At 37.4% G+C, this 14,104-nt stretch overlaps 1 protein-coding gene across 4 annotated transcripts in view; it reads right to left on the bottom strand.

The window, feature by feature from the left end:
- Positions 1-14,104, bottom strand: part of FER (FER tyrosine kinase) — a 442,861-nt gene that overhangs the window by 213,427 nt on the left and 215,330 nt on the right. For all 4 annotated transcript variants that reach the window (XR_009694249.1, XM_061152123.1, XM_061152124.1 and 1 more), the window contains exon 12: positions 11,039-11,161. Coding sequence is in view for 3 of the 4 variants with exons in the window: in XM_061152123.1 (XP_061008106.1) it covers positions 11,039-11,161 (123 nt within the window). In the remaining variant the exon portion in view is untranslated. The remainder of the gene's footprint in view (positions 1-11,038; positions 11,162-14,104) is intronic.

Raw genomic sequence — 14,104 nt, 5'->3', positions numbered from 1 at the left:
TGCAGTGAATAACCTTATACTGATATCACTTCATACATACACATACATAACTAAAGGATAAGTTGCAGAAGTCATATTGCTAAGTCAAAGTTAGATACATTTTATCATTTTTATAGATTGTGCTACATTGCCTTCTACAATGTGTGCGGTTAGTCGTGTCCAACTCTTTGGGACCCCATCGGCTGTAGCCAACTAGGCTCCTCTGTCCATGAGGATTTTCCAGGCAAGAACACTGGAGTGGACAGCCTTTCCCTTCTGCAGGTGATCTTCTCAACCCAGGGATCAAACCCAGGTCTTCCACATTGCAGGCGGATTCTTTACCGTCTGAGCCAACAGGGAAGCCCAAGAGAGGTTTTTCTAATTTATATCCCCATCTCCAAATTATCTAAGGGTTTTTATCTGTACATCTTTCCGAAGAAAGTAAATTATCAAACTGAGTTTATGCCAATCTGCCAGGTAAAAACATGACATCTCATTCTAGTTTTGATACTCCTTTATTCCGAGTAATATAATCATCTGTCATATTTTAAAAGCCATTTGTATTTTCATTTTTTGAACTATCCATTCATGCCCATTGCTAATTTTACTTGTTGATTGTCTTTTTCTGATAGACTGTAACCTGCCAGGCTTCTCTGTCCATGGAATTCTCCAGAAAAGAATACTGGAGTGGGTTGCCATGCCCTTCTCCAGGGGATCTTCCCAATCTAGGAATCAAACCCAGGTCTCTTGCATTGCAGGCGGATTCTTTACCATCTCAGCCACCAGGGCAGCATTCATTTCTAGAGGTTCTTTATATATTAGATATTAACCCCGTGTGGTATGTGTTTTCTTGAATAAATTAGCAAGTATTTTTTCTTTTGATCTTGTAAAAAGCAGTTATTATATATATATAGTTTTTTATTTTTATATTTTGTTTTAACTTATTCCTTTATGCTTTTACCTTAATTCTTTTCTTTTGCTTTCCTTTTAATTGTGGTGTTTTTTCCTCTTAATTTTTTGAATTAGATGTTTAACTCATTTATTTCATTCTTTTTGTTTTATCAGTGTTAACTTTTTAAGGTACTGAATTTTCCTCCAAGTGCAGTTTTGTCTGCATGACTTAGCTATATGAAAAATTTTATTTTCCCCACGTCTTGAATTCATTGATGCAAGCAAAGAATACAGAAATTGAGAGTTCTTTCCTTTGAACAGGTATTTCTGCTAGAGCTTAATAAGACCTAGAGCAACTTGGTTCTTTGATCATCTTTTCTTACCTTTGTGCTATACAAGTTTCGCCTAAGCTAAGGAGCTTTTGGCTACCTAAACATGTACTTTTTTAAGTCTGTGGATAATATATAGCTCCTAGTTTCGTGAAAAATGCAGTTTATACTTTTTGCTTTACTTTTTTACCCCCTTTTGTTGTTACTGTCTTCTGGCTCCCACAGGTAGCAGGGACGAAATGTTGCTGTGTAAGCATGTGCACACGAGCAGCCCTTCTACACATTTTCTGTGTGCACCTCTGCTTGCTTCTTGGGCTGCTCTCGTGGCTCAGACAGCGAGAATCCACCTGCAGTGCAGCAGCCTGGGCTCCATCTGGACCAGGAAGATCTCCTGGAGAAAGGGACAGCTCCTCACTCCAGTGTTCCTGCCTGGACAATTCCACGGATAAAAGAGTCTGGCGTGCTACAGTCCAGGGGGTCACAAAGAGTCAGACACGACTGAGTGGCTAACACCTTCCCTTTCCCAGGGTCCACATGCACAGATTTTTTTTTTTTTAATTTGCATAGTATTTTATTTTTATTTTTTTTAAATATAAATTGGCTTTATTTCTTTCCCCCAAATAATTCAGGAATTCAGTAGCATTTTTTTTTTAATTTTTTTAATTTTTTATTTATTTATTTTTTTATTAGTTGGAGGCTAATTACTTCACAACATTTCAGTGGGTTTTGTCATACATTGATATGAATCAGCCATAGATTTACACGTATTCCCCATCCCGATCCCCCCTCCCACCTCCCTCTCCACCGGATTCCTCTGGGTCTTCCCAGTGCACCAGGCCCGAGCACTTGTCTCATGCATCCCACCTGGGCTGGTGATCTGTTTCACCATAGATAGTATACATGCTGTTCTTTTGAAATATCCCACCCTCACATTCTCCCACAGAGTTCAAAAGTCTGTTCTGTATTTCTGTGTCTCTTTTTCTGTTTTGCATATAGGGTTGTCGTTACCATCTTTCTAAATTCCATATATATGTGATAGTATGCTGTAATGTTCTTTATCTTTCTGGCTTACTTCACTCTGTATAAGGGGCTCCAGTTTCATCCATCTCATTAGGACTGGTTCAAATGAATTCTTTTTAACGGCTGAGTAATATTCCATGGTGTATATGTACCACAGCTTCCTTATCCATTCATCTGCTGATGGGCATCTAGGTTGCTTCCATGTCCTGGCTATTATAAACAGTGCTGCGATGAACATTGGGGTGCACGTGTCTCTTTCAGATCTGGTTTCCTCAGTGTGTATGCCCAGAAGTGGGATTGCTGGGTCATATGGCAGTTCTATTTCCAGTTTTTTAAGAAATCTCCACACTGTTTTCCATAGCGGCTGTACTAGTTTGCATTCCCACCAACAGTGTAAGAGGGTTCCCTTTTCTCCACACCCTCTCCAGCATTTATTGCTTGTAGACTTTTGGATAGCAGCCATCCTGACTGGCGTGTAATGGTACCTCATTGTGGTTTTGATTTGCATTTCTCTAATAATGAGTGATGTTGAGCATCTTTTCATGTGTTTGTTAGCCATCTGTATGTCTTCTTTGGAGAAATGTCTGTTTAGTTCTTTGGCCCATTTTTTGATTGGGTCATTTATTTTTCTGGAATTGAGCTGCAGGAGTTGCTTGTATATTTTTGAGATTAATCCTTTGTCTGTTTCTTCCTTTGCTATTATTTTCTCCCAATCTGAGGGCTGTCTTTTCACCTTACTTATAGTTTCCTTTGTAGTGCAAAAGCTTTTAAGTTTCATTAGGTCCCATTTGTTTATTTTTGCTTTTATTTCCAGTATTCTGGGAGGTGGGTCATAGAGGATCTTGCTGTGATTTATGTCGGAGAGTGTTTTGCCTATGTTCTCCTGTAGGAGTTTTATAGTTTCTGGTCTTACATTTAGATCTTTAATCCATTTTGAGTTTATTTTTGTGTATGGTGTTAGAAAGTGTTCTAGTTTCATTCTTTTACAAGTGGTTGACCAGTTATCCCAGCACCACTTGTTAAAGAGGTTGTCTTTTTTCCATTGTATATCCTTGCCTCCTTTGTCAAAGATAAGGTGTCCATAGGTCCGTGGATTTATCTCTGGGCTTTCTATTCTGTTCCATTGATCTATATTTCTGTCTTTGTGCCAGTACCATACTGTCTTGATGACTGTGGCTTTGTAGTAGAGTCTGAAGTCAGTTATGCTGATCCCTCCAGTTCCATTCTTCTTTCTCAAGATTACTTTGGCTATTCGAGGTTTTTTGTATTTCTATACAAATTGTGAAATTCTTTGGTCTAGTTCTGTGAAAAATACCGTTGGTAGCTTGATAGGGATTGCATTGAATCTTGCTTTGGGTAGAATAGCCATTTTGACAATATTGATTCTTCCAATCCATGAACACGGTATGTTTCTCCATCTGTTTGTGTCCTCTTTGATTTCTTTCATCAGTGTTTTATAGTTTTCTATGTATAGGTCTTTTGTTTCTTTAGGTAGATATACTCCTAAGTATTTTATTCTTTTTGTTGCAATGGTGAATGGTATTATTTCTTTAATTTCTCTTTCTGTTTTTTCATTGTTAGTATATAGGAATGCAAGGGATTTCTGTGTGTTAATTTTATATCCTGCAACTTTACTATATTCATTGATTAGCTCTAGTAATTTTCTGGTAGAGTCTTTAGGGTTTTCTATGTAGAAGATCATGTCATCTGCAAACAGTGAGAGTTTCACTTCTTCTTTTCCTATCTGGATTCCTTTTACTTCTTTTTCTGCTCTGATTGCTGTGGCCAGAACTTCCAACACTATGTTGAATAGTAGTGGTGAGAGTGGGCACCCTTGTCTTGTTCCTGATTTCAGGGGAAATGCTTTCAATTTTTCACCATTGAGGGTGATGCTTGCTGTGGGTTTGTCATATATAGCTTTTATTATGTTGAGGTATGTTCCTTCTATTCCTGCTTTTTGGAGAGTTTTAATCATAAATGAGTGTTGAATTTTGTCAAAGGCTTTCTCTGCATCTATTGAGATAATCATATGGTTTTTATCTTTCAATTTGTTAATGTGGTGTATTACATTGATTGATTTGCGGATATTAAAGAATCCTTGCATTCCTGGGATAAAGCCCACTTGGTCGTGGTGTATGATTTTTTTAATATGTTGTTGGATTCTGTTTGCTAGAATTTTGTTAAGGATTTTTGCATCTATGTTCATCAGTGATATTGGCCTGTAGTTTTCTTTTTTTGTGGCATCTTTGTCTGGTTTTGGAATTAGGGTGATGGTGGCCTCATAGAATGAGTTTGGAAGCTTACCTTCATCTGCAATTTTCTGGAAGAGTTTGAGTAAGATAGGTGTTAGCTCTTCTCTAAATTTTTGGTAGAATTCAGCTGTGAAGCCATCTGGTCCTGGGCTTTTGTTTGCTGGAAGATTTTTGATGACAGTTTCGATTTCCTTGCTTGTGATGGGTCTGTTAAGATCTTCTATTTCTTCCTGGTTCAGTTTTGGAAAGTTATACTTTTCTAAGAATTTGTCCATTTCATTCAAGTTGTCCATTTTATTGGCATAGAGCTGCTGGTAGTAGTCTCTTATGATCCTTTGTATTTCAGTGTTGTCTGTTGTGATCTCTCCATTTTCATTTCTAAGTTTGGTAATTTGGTTCTTCTCTCTTTGTTTCTTAATGAGTCTTGCTAATGGTTTGTCAATTTTGTTTATTTTTTCAAAAAACCAGCTTTTAGCTTTGTTGATTTTTGCTATGGTCTCTTTAGTTTCTGTTGCATTTATTTCTGCCCTGATTTTTAAGATTTCTTTCCTTCTGCTAACCCTGGGGTTCTTCATTTCTTCCTTCTCTAATTGCTTTAGGTGTAGAGTTAGGTTATTTATTTGGTTTTTTTCTTGTTTCTTGATGTAAGCCTGTAATGCTATGAACCTTCCCCTTAGCACTGCTTTTACAGTGTCCCATATATGGGTTTTGGGTTGTTGTGTTTTCATTTTCATTCATTTCTATACATATTTTGATTTCTTTTTTGATTTCTTCTATGATTTGTTGGTTATTCAGAAGCGTGTTATTTAGCCTCCATGTGTTTGAATTTTTAACAATTTTTTTCCTGTAACTGAGATCTAATCTTACTGCACTGTGGTCAGAAAAGATGACTGGAATGATTTCAATTTTTTTGAATTTTCCAAGACCAGATTTATGGCCCTGGATGTGATCTATTCTGGAGAAGGTTCCGTGTGCACTTGAGAAAAAGGTGAAGTTGATTGTTTTGGGGTGAAATGTCCTATAGATATCAATTAGGTCTAGCTGGTCCATTGTGTCATTTAAGGTTTGTGTTTCCTTGTTTTTATTTTTTTTTATTAGTTGGAGGCTAATTACTTCACAACATTTCAGTGGGTTTTGTCATACATTGATATGAATCAGCCATAGATTTACACGTATTCCCCATCCTGAGATTTTGTAAATACTTTTAAATGATGAAATGATACACTCCAGGCAACGTTTGTGCTGTAAACACCAAATCCTATCCTTTAATCTACATTAAAAAAAACTTTAATATGTTTCTTTTAAGCTCTCAGCCCCCATCTGACTATTTCATCACCCTCCCATCTATTTATATGGTAGATAAAAAGGATATTCTTATCTACCAAAAAGCTTGCTCCTCAGACTAAAAATATGATATTTAAGAAAGTCTGAGGTAGACACATGCATGAAATTCTTTTGAGACATCACATAAGAATCATTAGTGCCCTCCAAGGTCTATTGGAGAAGGAAATGGCACCCCACTCCAGTACTCCTGCCTGGAAAATCCCATGGATGGAGGAGCCTGGTAGGCTGCAGTCCATGGGGTCGCAAAGAGTCGGACACGACCGAGCAACTTTACTTTCACTTTTCCTTTCATGCATTGGAGAAGGAAATGGCAACCCACTCCAGTGTTCTTGCCTGCAGAATCCCAGGGATGGGGGAGTCTGGTGGGCTGCTGTCTATGGGGTCGCACAGAGTCGGACACAACTGAAGCGACTTAGCAGCAGCAGCCAAGGTCTATTAATTTTTTGAGTCCAACACTGCTCTTCCTCACAATACCTGCTGGTAAATTTTGAGATAAAAAGCTGAAAGTCAGTCTATGTGTTATATATTCTATGACAAGGTTATGTTATTTCATTAAATGGAACAAACCCAAAATCCAAACTTAATTTGACTTTCCAAACTATGCAAAATGAAGGGTAAATATTCAGATATTATCTGTATTTCCCTGAGTACCACATGCTATTATAGTTCTTGTTAGACTAATTTTCATACTAGATGGGACCGTAACTGTCAAGTTCACTGGTACATACTACTGCTAGAATACTGAACTACAGAAAGAATTTCTTTAACTATTGACATTACAAAGACTATAGATGATAACTTATGCTAGCTAGGGTTGTAGTAAAAAATGATGAATAGAACAGGATCATTTTCACGTTACCACTCTGAAATTTATGAGAAATGTGGTTTAGATTAATTATAATTTCTGAGTTTCCTCACTTAATAATGGGGATAATACTAATCCTCAGTTCACACTAATAGAACTAGAGTGTTATTAACAGACTATACACTCTATGAATACAATTTTTCCTTCACAATTTAAAATCTTCCAAATGTGCCTTCTGTTCTGTTTGTCCTGTTAAAGAAAGTTTTTGAACAGGAAAGTATATGGTATTTTATAGTTTCCAAAATCTACAGAGAAAAATGGACTTTTCTTGAGTTATGTCCTTTTAAACAAGGTGTCTGGTAAGTATCAGAAGAAGTAACTACATGACTCAAGTATAAGGTAAAATGAACAGTCTCCAGTGGTCTGAAACCTTACAGAATGAACGGAGTACCTCAATGAAAAGCACGCTCTCCCCTCTGCTCTTTGTGGGCATGCATCTGTCGGAGAAGCCATCACCAGAAATCAGTCACCTCTCGACATGTTAATTTCAGTCACAGGTTTACTCTCGCCACAAAAATCTGCTTCTAATATTCTGGCATACTGCACAAAATTCTGATTAAAAAGCCACAATTACTTGATTTAAGCTGGCAGGCAAGTCATTTACTTAAAGGTTCAACTTCACAGCTCACTGCCTAACTTGGCCTGAACTTAATCATGAACTTTAACTTCCATTCAGGAAGAAAAAAATTTTTATAGAGCTAAATCTAAAGAAATATTAAGCTTCACAAGCCAGACTTCCAAATGTTAAAGGTGAACTAGATGTCTTCCTTACCTATATCTTACAACATCCTCTACTATACCTTAAATTCCAACTCTGTCTCCCAATATCACTGTCTAATAATTTTCTTTTTATAGAGACCTATAGTTTTTGCTGTGGTAAAGATTTTTCCAATTTAATGTTTTGTGCAACCAAAGATACTTCCTTTTCATTAAACTCACACACATGTCCCATGAAATAAACATTTTATTCCCTACAGCCTCTGAAATTCAGGCTCTACTGCCTAGACAGATAGCAGTTAAGAAGATGGGTTGAATATCTCAACTCTGCCAACAGCTGTGTTGTTTTGTGCAAGTGATTCACCATTGTAAGCTTCAGTTTCTGATTCATAATTGTATGGGGTTAATAACAATATTTCATGGGAATATGTACAGTTAAGGCATATAAGAAGCTTGGAAGCACCTGGCTTCTAGCAGTTGCTCAGTGAATTCAATTCTTCAACAGATAATTACTGAACATCTACTAGCTGGCTGGAGAAGGAATTGGTAACCCTCTCCAGTACTCTTGCCTGGAGAATCCCACAGACAGAGGAGCCTGGCGGCCTACAGTCCACGGGGTCGCAAAGAGTCAGACACGACTGAGCAACTGAGCACATGCTAGCCAGCACTGTTTTAGGCACTGGTTGCACTGATTATTAAATGCAATTCCGGCCCTTAGAGAACTTACATTTCTCTTCCGGGAGATAGACGACCAAAAATACATCCTATAGTGTGATGTCAGGTAAAAATAATCAGAGAAAACTGAGGAGGAGAGAGACATAAGGGGGTAAGGTGTTGTTTCACACGCAGTAGTCAGAAAAGACCTCCCTGATGAAGTGACATTTGAACAGAGTCTGAGCTGAGGAAAGAACAGGCCTTGTGCGTCCCACCGTGCTGCTAATATGATGATGATTACTATGATCAGAAACCCGTGTGGGACACCTCCCTCACCCCCATACCTTCCCACAGGCTTTGGGAGGCAGAGGAGGAAACGACAGCCAGGGCAGAGTGAGGGATGGGTGGGTGGAACATCGGTTCACTTCATTATCATGAGAAAGTTCACTTCTCTAACTCAGGCTGTCTAGTTTCGTGTGCCTCTGGGAATAAGAGAGAAATTACCCTGGTTACCGTGTCCTCTACTCAGGCATATGATGCACACGTATATTCTCATGAGTGAGAGAGAAACAAATGGAGAGAGGCGTAAGGTGCTATAAACAGAAATTATACTGAGACCAAAATAGCATTCTTTATGTAGGCTAAAAATGAAGTCTGGCAAGATGGAAACTAGATGTTTTATAGCACATTATATGGTCAAAGACATTAACTTCTTATACAAATTAAATCAGGAGATTCCATTTATAAGACGACAAATAACTTTCCAAAAGAAGATACATAACAGATAAGACCAGCATAATAAAATCCATATCAATTTGTTCCCCACTCATGATTGAAAATTATCTGCTCTCATAACCCTGTTTTGTGATTTTCTTTTAAAAGAGTGATATGATTCTTTAAATCAAGTGCATAATAATATTTACCATAAATTGAGATAATAACTTGCATATTTCAAATATCAGTACTTTAGATCAGGTTAACAGTCAACTAGATTAACTTCAAATTTCTACCTCATAAAACAATCATATGTAGCCCCTTAATCTTTTATAGCTTTCAGTATAGTTATTTTCATAACTAAGGCTATAAAATGCTGGGATAATTGGCTCCATAGCCAGAGTTGGGAGTTTGAGAGGAAGAGAATAATTGGCCATGTAACAGTCTAGAGAATCTACTCCATTTCTCCAGGATCATTTCATGGAATATTTCATATTATGAGGGATACAGCTTTACTTATATATTCCTACCCAAGGCCAGATAAGCATTTTTTTGTGTGCCTCTTTTAGGGCTTTGATCTCTCAATTTAGACTTGGCTAAGCAAGTAGACAATGCCAACACTAGGCTGGCTTATGAAATGAGTCAAAATCATCTGACAGTATCAGTACCTCTGAAAACCCAAGTATATCTCATTAAGCTAACATGGTCCAAATGCGGTATCTTCACCGCACTGACCTTTACTTTATACTGGGATGCACTGGAGCTGAGTTCACACTTTCACATGTGCAGTTAAGGACGCAAAGCTCCTGCCACTCAAAGCGCTGGAGCAAGGCAGTGGTGAGAGCTGTCAGAGGCCCCTGGGTTTATGGTCTGAGCAGCCGGGTGTTTGGTGATACCACTTACTATAAAGGAAGAACAGAGTTTGTAGTTAAATGTGATAAATTCAGTTTTAGGTGAAAAGTAGAAAATTTTAGATTTGGGAAAGATATATATCTGAGCTGGAAACATAAATTTGCAAGTCACTGATGTATTAACAGTAAATAAAGCCATGAGAACAGACAGCAGTTATCAATGTCTTTCATCTCATCGATGAAAGATGAAACATTAATAGACCTTTTTTAACTAGAGAAAAAATATGACAACCTGTTCCAGACTAAAGGAGAATTTTTATAGGGTTTTACAAAAGTGAATGGAAAAACACTAACAAAGAATGAGTCAAACTCATAATTCTAGAAAATTATGCAAAAAGGACAACTCTTTAGCCACCAAATTAATGTTTAGCAACTGACTTTAAAATCTTCTGTGAGTGGAATGTTAAACTAAAGAGTGAGTGAGATATATATAATATAAGTACAAACACAGGCACTATGTGCCAGGCTAACAAAGAAAATATAACAACCGTTTTTTAAATTTTTAAAATTTTAGGTGAATTTAGATTACATGCTAGCATTCTTGGGAATAACACTTGCTTCATATTACAAGTCATCCCTGGATATGTAAACTTCAAATCAGCAAATATTAACCTCCTAGGTTTTAGGACTTCCCTATTTCTACACTGCTCTTCATATGAGGTGGCCCCCTAAGGAAAGGGGCTCCTGTTGACCCCGAATCAATTCCTGGACTATTAAAACTGCTCAGAAGCTAGGCTGGCTCCACTGTCCCCCCAGTCCAAGTGCCACAGGCTTCACCTGAAAAACACAAGCCTTCCTCAACCCACTGACTACCTCACAGATCGCTTGAAGCACATAAATGCAATCTGCTCTGTGATAGATCTTAGAGGTAACAATGACCTGGAACAGTCTCTCACCCAGCTACCTGACTCCACAGTGAAGCTATGACTTACTGCCCTGAGAAGAGTAACAGAGCTTTTAAAAACCCCAGTGTCTTACAATGTATCATACACTTAACATCAAAAAGTAAACTTCTAATTAACTTTTAATTGCTGGACATTTTCTTTGACATCTACATCTGGGAATCTTTTATAAACTAAACCTTTTAAAGTTTGAACCTTACAGTGTGAAGGAAAGCCTCAAGTCTTTCAAGAAACACTGGACAGGAAAAAGAAAAAAGACAGGCCATTTGTAACCTGCAAACACTGAATAAAAAGACAACCCATCTGCCATCTAAGTAAAACCAAGGAAATGCCATGCTTTAACTATATTTGTTTCCAAACTTATAAATAACCTAAGAACTTTATTTAGTGTGGGACATAATTCACGAAGCAGTCTTTTCTTTTTTCTTTTGTTAAAAAAAAACTGAATGTAAGCACCTACCTTAGGAATAGGATTCAGCAGAATTACACCTGACTTCTTAGTGATGACCTGTTTTGTTGTATAGTGATGGTCTATAAGTTGAGGAATATTTGAAAACCCAGTGCCTTCAAAACGATACATATTCTGGAGAAAGAAAAATAAAGTAGAATAATCATGAAGACATTGCTTAAGCAACACTACAATTCATCAATAAAGTTGCATTTAAGAAAATCTATTATTGTACAACCATGTGAAGATACTTAACACTACTGAATTATAATACACTTAAAAATGGTTAAGACAGTAAAATAAAGATAAATGATATTGCAACATGCTAAAAACTAACCTTTACATCAGGACACTAATTTTCATAAATGATTAAATGTAATTCAGATTGTTGAAAAGAAAAATTTACAGACCTGGAATGCATTTTGCTAAAATAATAACCAAAGGAAATAAAACACAGGATACATTTAAGGAACAAGAAATATGTGTACGCATGTTTGCATATGTGTTTCATTTGATAAAGCTTTCAAGATCAAAAATAATGTCAAAAGTCTGCAGAAGTATATCCAATATAATAATATTTTAAGGATATCTCTGATGAACATTTATTTCCCTTTCACCAATACAGTATGAGTTGATTTTTCTTACTTGGGTTATTGACGTATTATTCTGTCATAAAACCACACAGACAAAAGAGAAAAAAAGAAAGCCATACAGTCTTTCACATACACTTGATAGAGAAAATGCAGCAGAGACAAATCTGTACATAGCAGCATAATCACACCTCACACTTGTGATTTCAACACATCAAGTTAGTAGTATTTTCCCAAACTCTGTCAAGACCTCTTTCCTCTGTCTTCAAAAACGCACATCTGTTGGTAATCTTATGAATGAACTTATGAATGAATGACAGCAATAAATTTAGCAAAGAAAAAATATCTTATTGGGTCTATTTTTGAATGAAAGGAGCATTACGATACAGTGTCATGTAACAAAGGCTCCCATCTGATTATTCACAAAGAGCTCACATGTAGACATGCATAAATATGGATAAAAACGTGTTCCATTTTTAAAAAATCCTATGGTAAGAAACAAGAAATTTCAGAACTCTCCAAATTTGGGTATTATATACATTACAAGAAGTAATTTTTCCAGTTAAAGGATAAAAAAAATCAGACACCATTTGTACAATATAAAATTCAGTCAGTTCAGTTGCTGAGTTGTGTCTGACTCTTTGCAACCCCGTGAACTGCAGCATGCCAGGCCTCCCTGTCCATCACCAACTACCGGGCTTTACTCAAACTCGTGTCCATTGAGTTGGTGATGCCATCCAACCATCTCATCCTCTGTCATCCTCTTCTCCCGCCTTTAACCTTTCCCAGCATCAGGGTCTTTTCCAAGGAGTCAGTTCTTCGCATCAGGTGGCCAAAGTATTGGAGCTTCAGCTTCACCATCAGTCCTTCCAAAGAATATTCAACAGTGATTTCCTTTAGGATGGACTGGTTGGATCTCCTTACAGTCCAAGGGACTCTCAAGAGTCTTCTCCAGCACCACAGTTCAAATGCATCAATTCTTCCATGCTGAGCTCTCTTTATAGTCCAAGTCTCACATCCATACATGACCACTAGAAAAACCATAGCTTTGACTAGACAGACATTTGTTGGCAAAGTAATGTCTCTGCTTTTTAATATGCTGTCCAAGTTGGTCATGACTTTTCTACCAAGGAACAAGTGTCTTTTAATTTCATAGCTGCAGTAACCATCTGCAGTGATTTTAGAGCCCCCAAAATAAAGTCTGTCACTGTATCCCCAGCTACCTGACATGAAGTGATGAGATCAGATGCCATGATTTTAGTTTTCTGAATGTTGAGCTTTAAGCCAACTTTTTCACTCTCCTCTTTCACTTTCATCAAGAGGCTCTTTAGTTCTTCTTCACTTTCTGCCAGAAGGGTGGTGTCATCTGCATATCTCAGGTTATTGATATTTCTCCCAGCAATCTTGATTCCAGCTTGTGCTTCATCCAGCCCAGCGTTTCTCATGATGTACTCTGCATATAAGTTAAATAAGCAGGGTGACAATATACAGCCTTGACATACACCTTTTCCTATTTGGAACCAGTCTGTTATTCCATGTCCAGTTCTAACTGTTGCTTCCTGATCTGCATACAGATTTCTCAAGAGGCAGGTCAGATGGTCTGGTATTCCCATCTCTTTAAGAGTTTTCCAAAGTTTGTGGTGATCCACACAGTGAAAGGCTTTGGCATAGTTAATAAAGCAGAAATAAATGTTTTTCTGAAACTCTCTTGCTTTTTCAATGATCCAACGGATGTTGGCAATTTGATCTCTGTTCAATCTGATCTCTGCCTTTTCTAAAACCAGCTTGGACATCTGAAAGTTCACAGTTCATGTACTGCTGAAGCCTGGCTTGGAAAATTTTGAGCATTACTTTGCTAGCGTGTGAGATGAGTGCAATTATGTGACAGTTTGAGCATTCTTTGCCATTGCCTTTCTTTGGGAGTGGAATGAAAACTGACCTTTTCCAGTCCTGAGACCACTGCTGAGTTTTCCAAATTTGCTGGCATATTGAGTGCAGCACTTTCACAGCATCATCTTTTAGAATTTGAAATAGCTCAACTGGAATTCCATCACCTCCACTAGCTCTGTTCATAGTGATACTTCCTAAGGCCCACTTGACTTCTCATTCCAGGATATCTGGCTCTAGATGAGTGATCACATCATTGTGATTATCTGGGTCGTGAAGATCTTTTTTGTGTAGTTCTTCTGTGTATTCTTGCCACCTCTTCTTAATCTCTTCTGCTTCTGTTAGGTCCATACCATTTCTGTCCTTTATTGAGCCCATCTTTGCATGAAATATTCCCTTGGTATCTCTAATTTTCTTGAAAAAATCTCTAGTCTTTCCCATTCTATTGTTTTCCTCTATTTCTTTACAATGATCACTGAGGAAGCCTTTCTTATCTCCTTCCTATTCTTTGGAACTCTGCATTCAAATGGTTGTATCTTTCCTTTTCCCCTTTGCCTTTTGCTTCTCTTCTTTTCACAGCTATTTTTAAGGCCTCCTCAGA

This window comes from Dama dama, chromosome 9, assembly GCF_033118175.1.
Source record: "Dama dama isolate Ldn47 chromosome 9, ASM3311817v1, whole genome shotgun sequence".
Lineage (NCBI taxonomy): Eukaryota > Metazoa > Chordata > Mammalia > Artiodactyla > Cervidae > Dama > Dama dama.
This window is presented reverse-complemented; position numbering and strand designations above follow the sequence as displayed.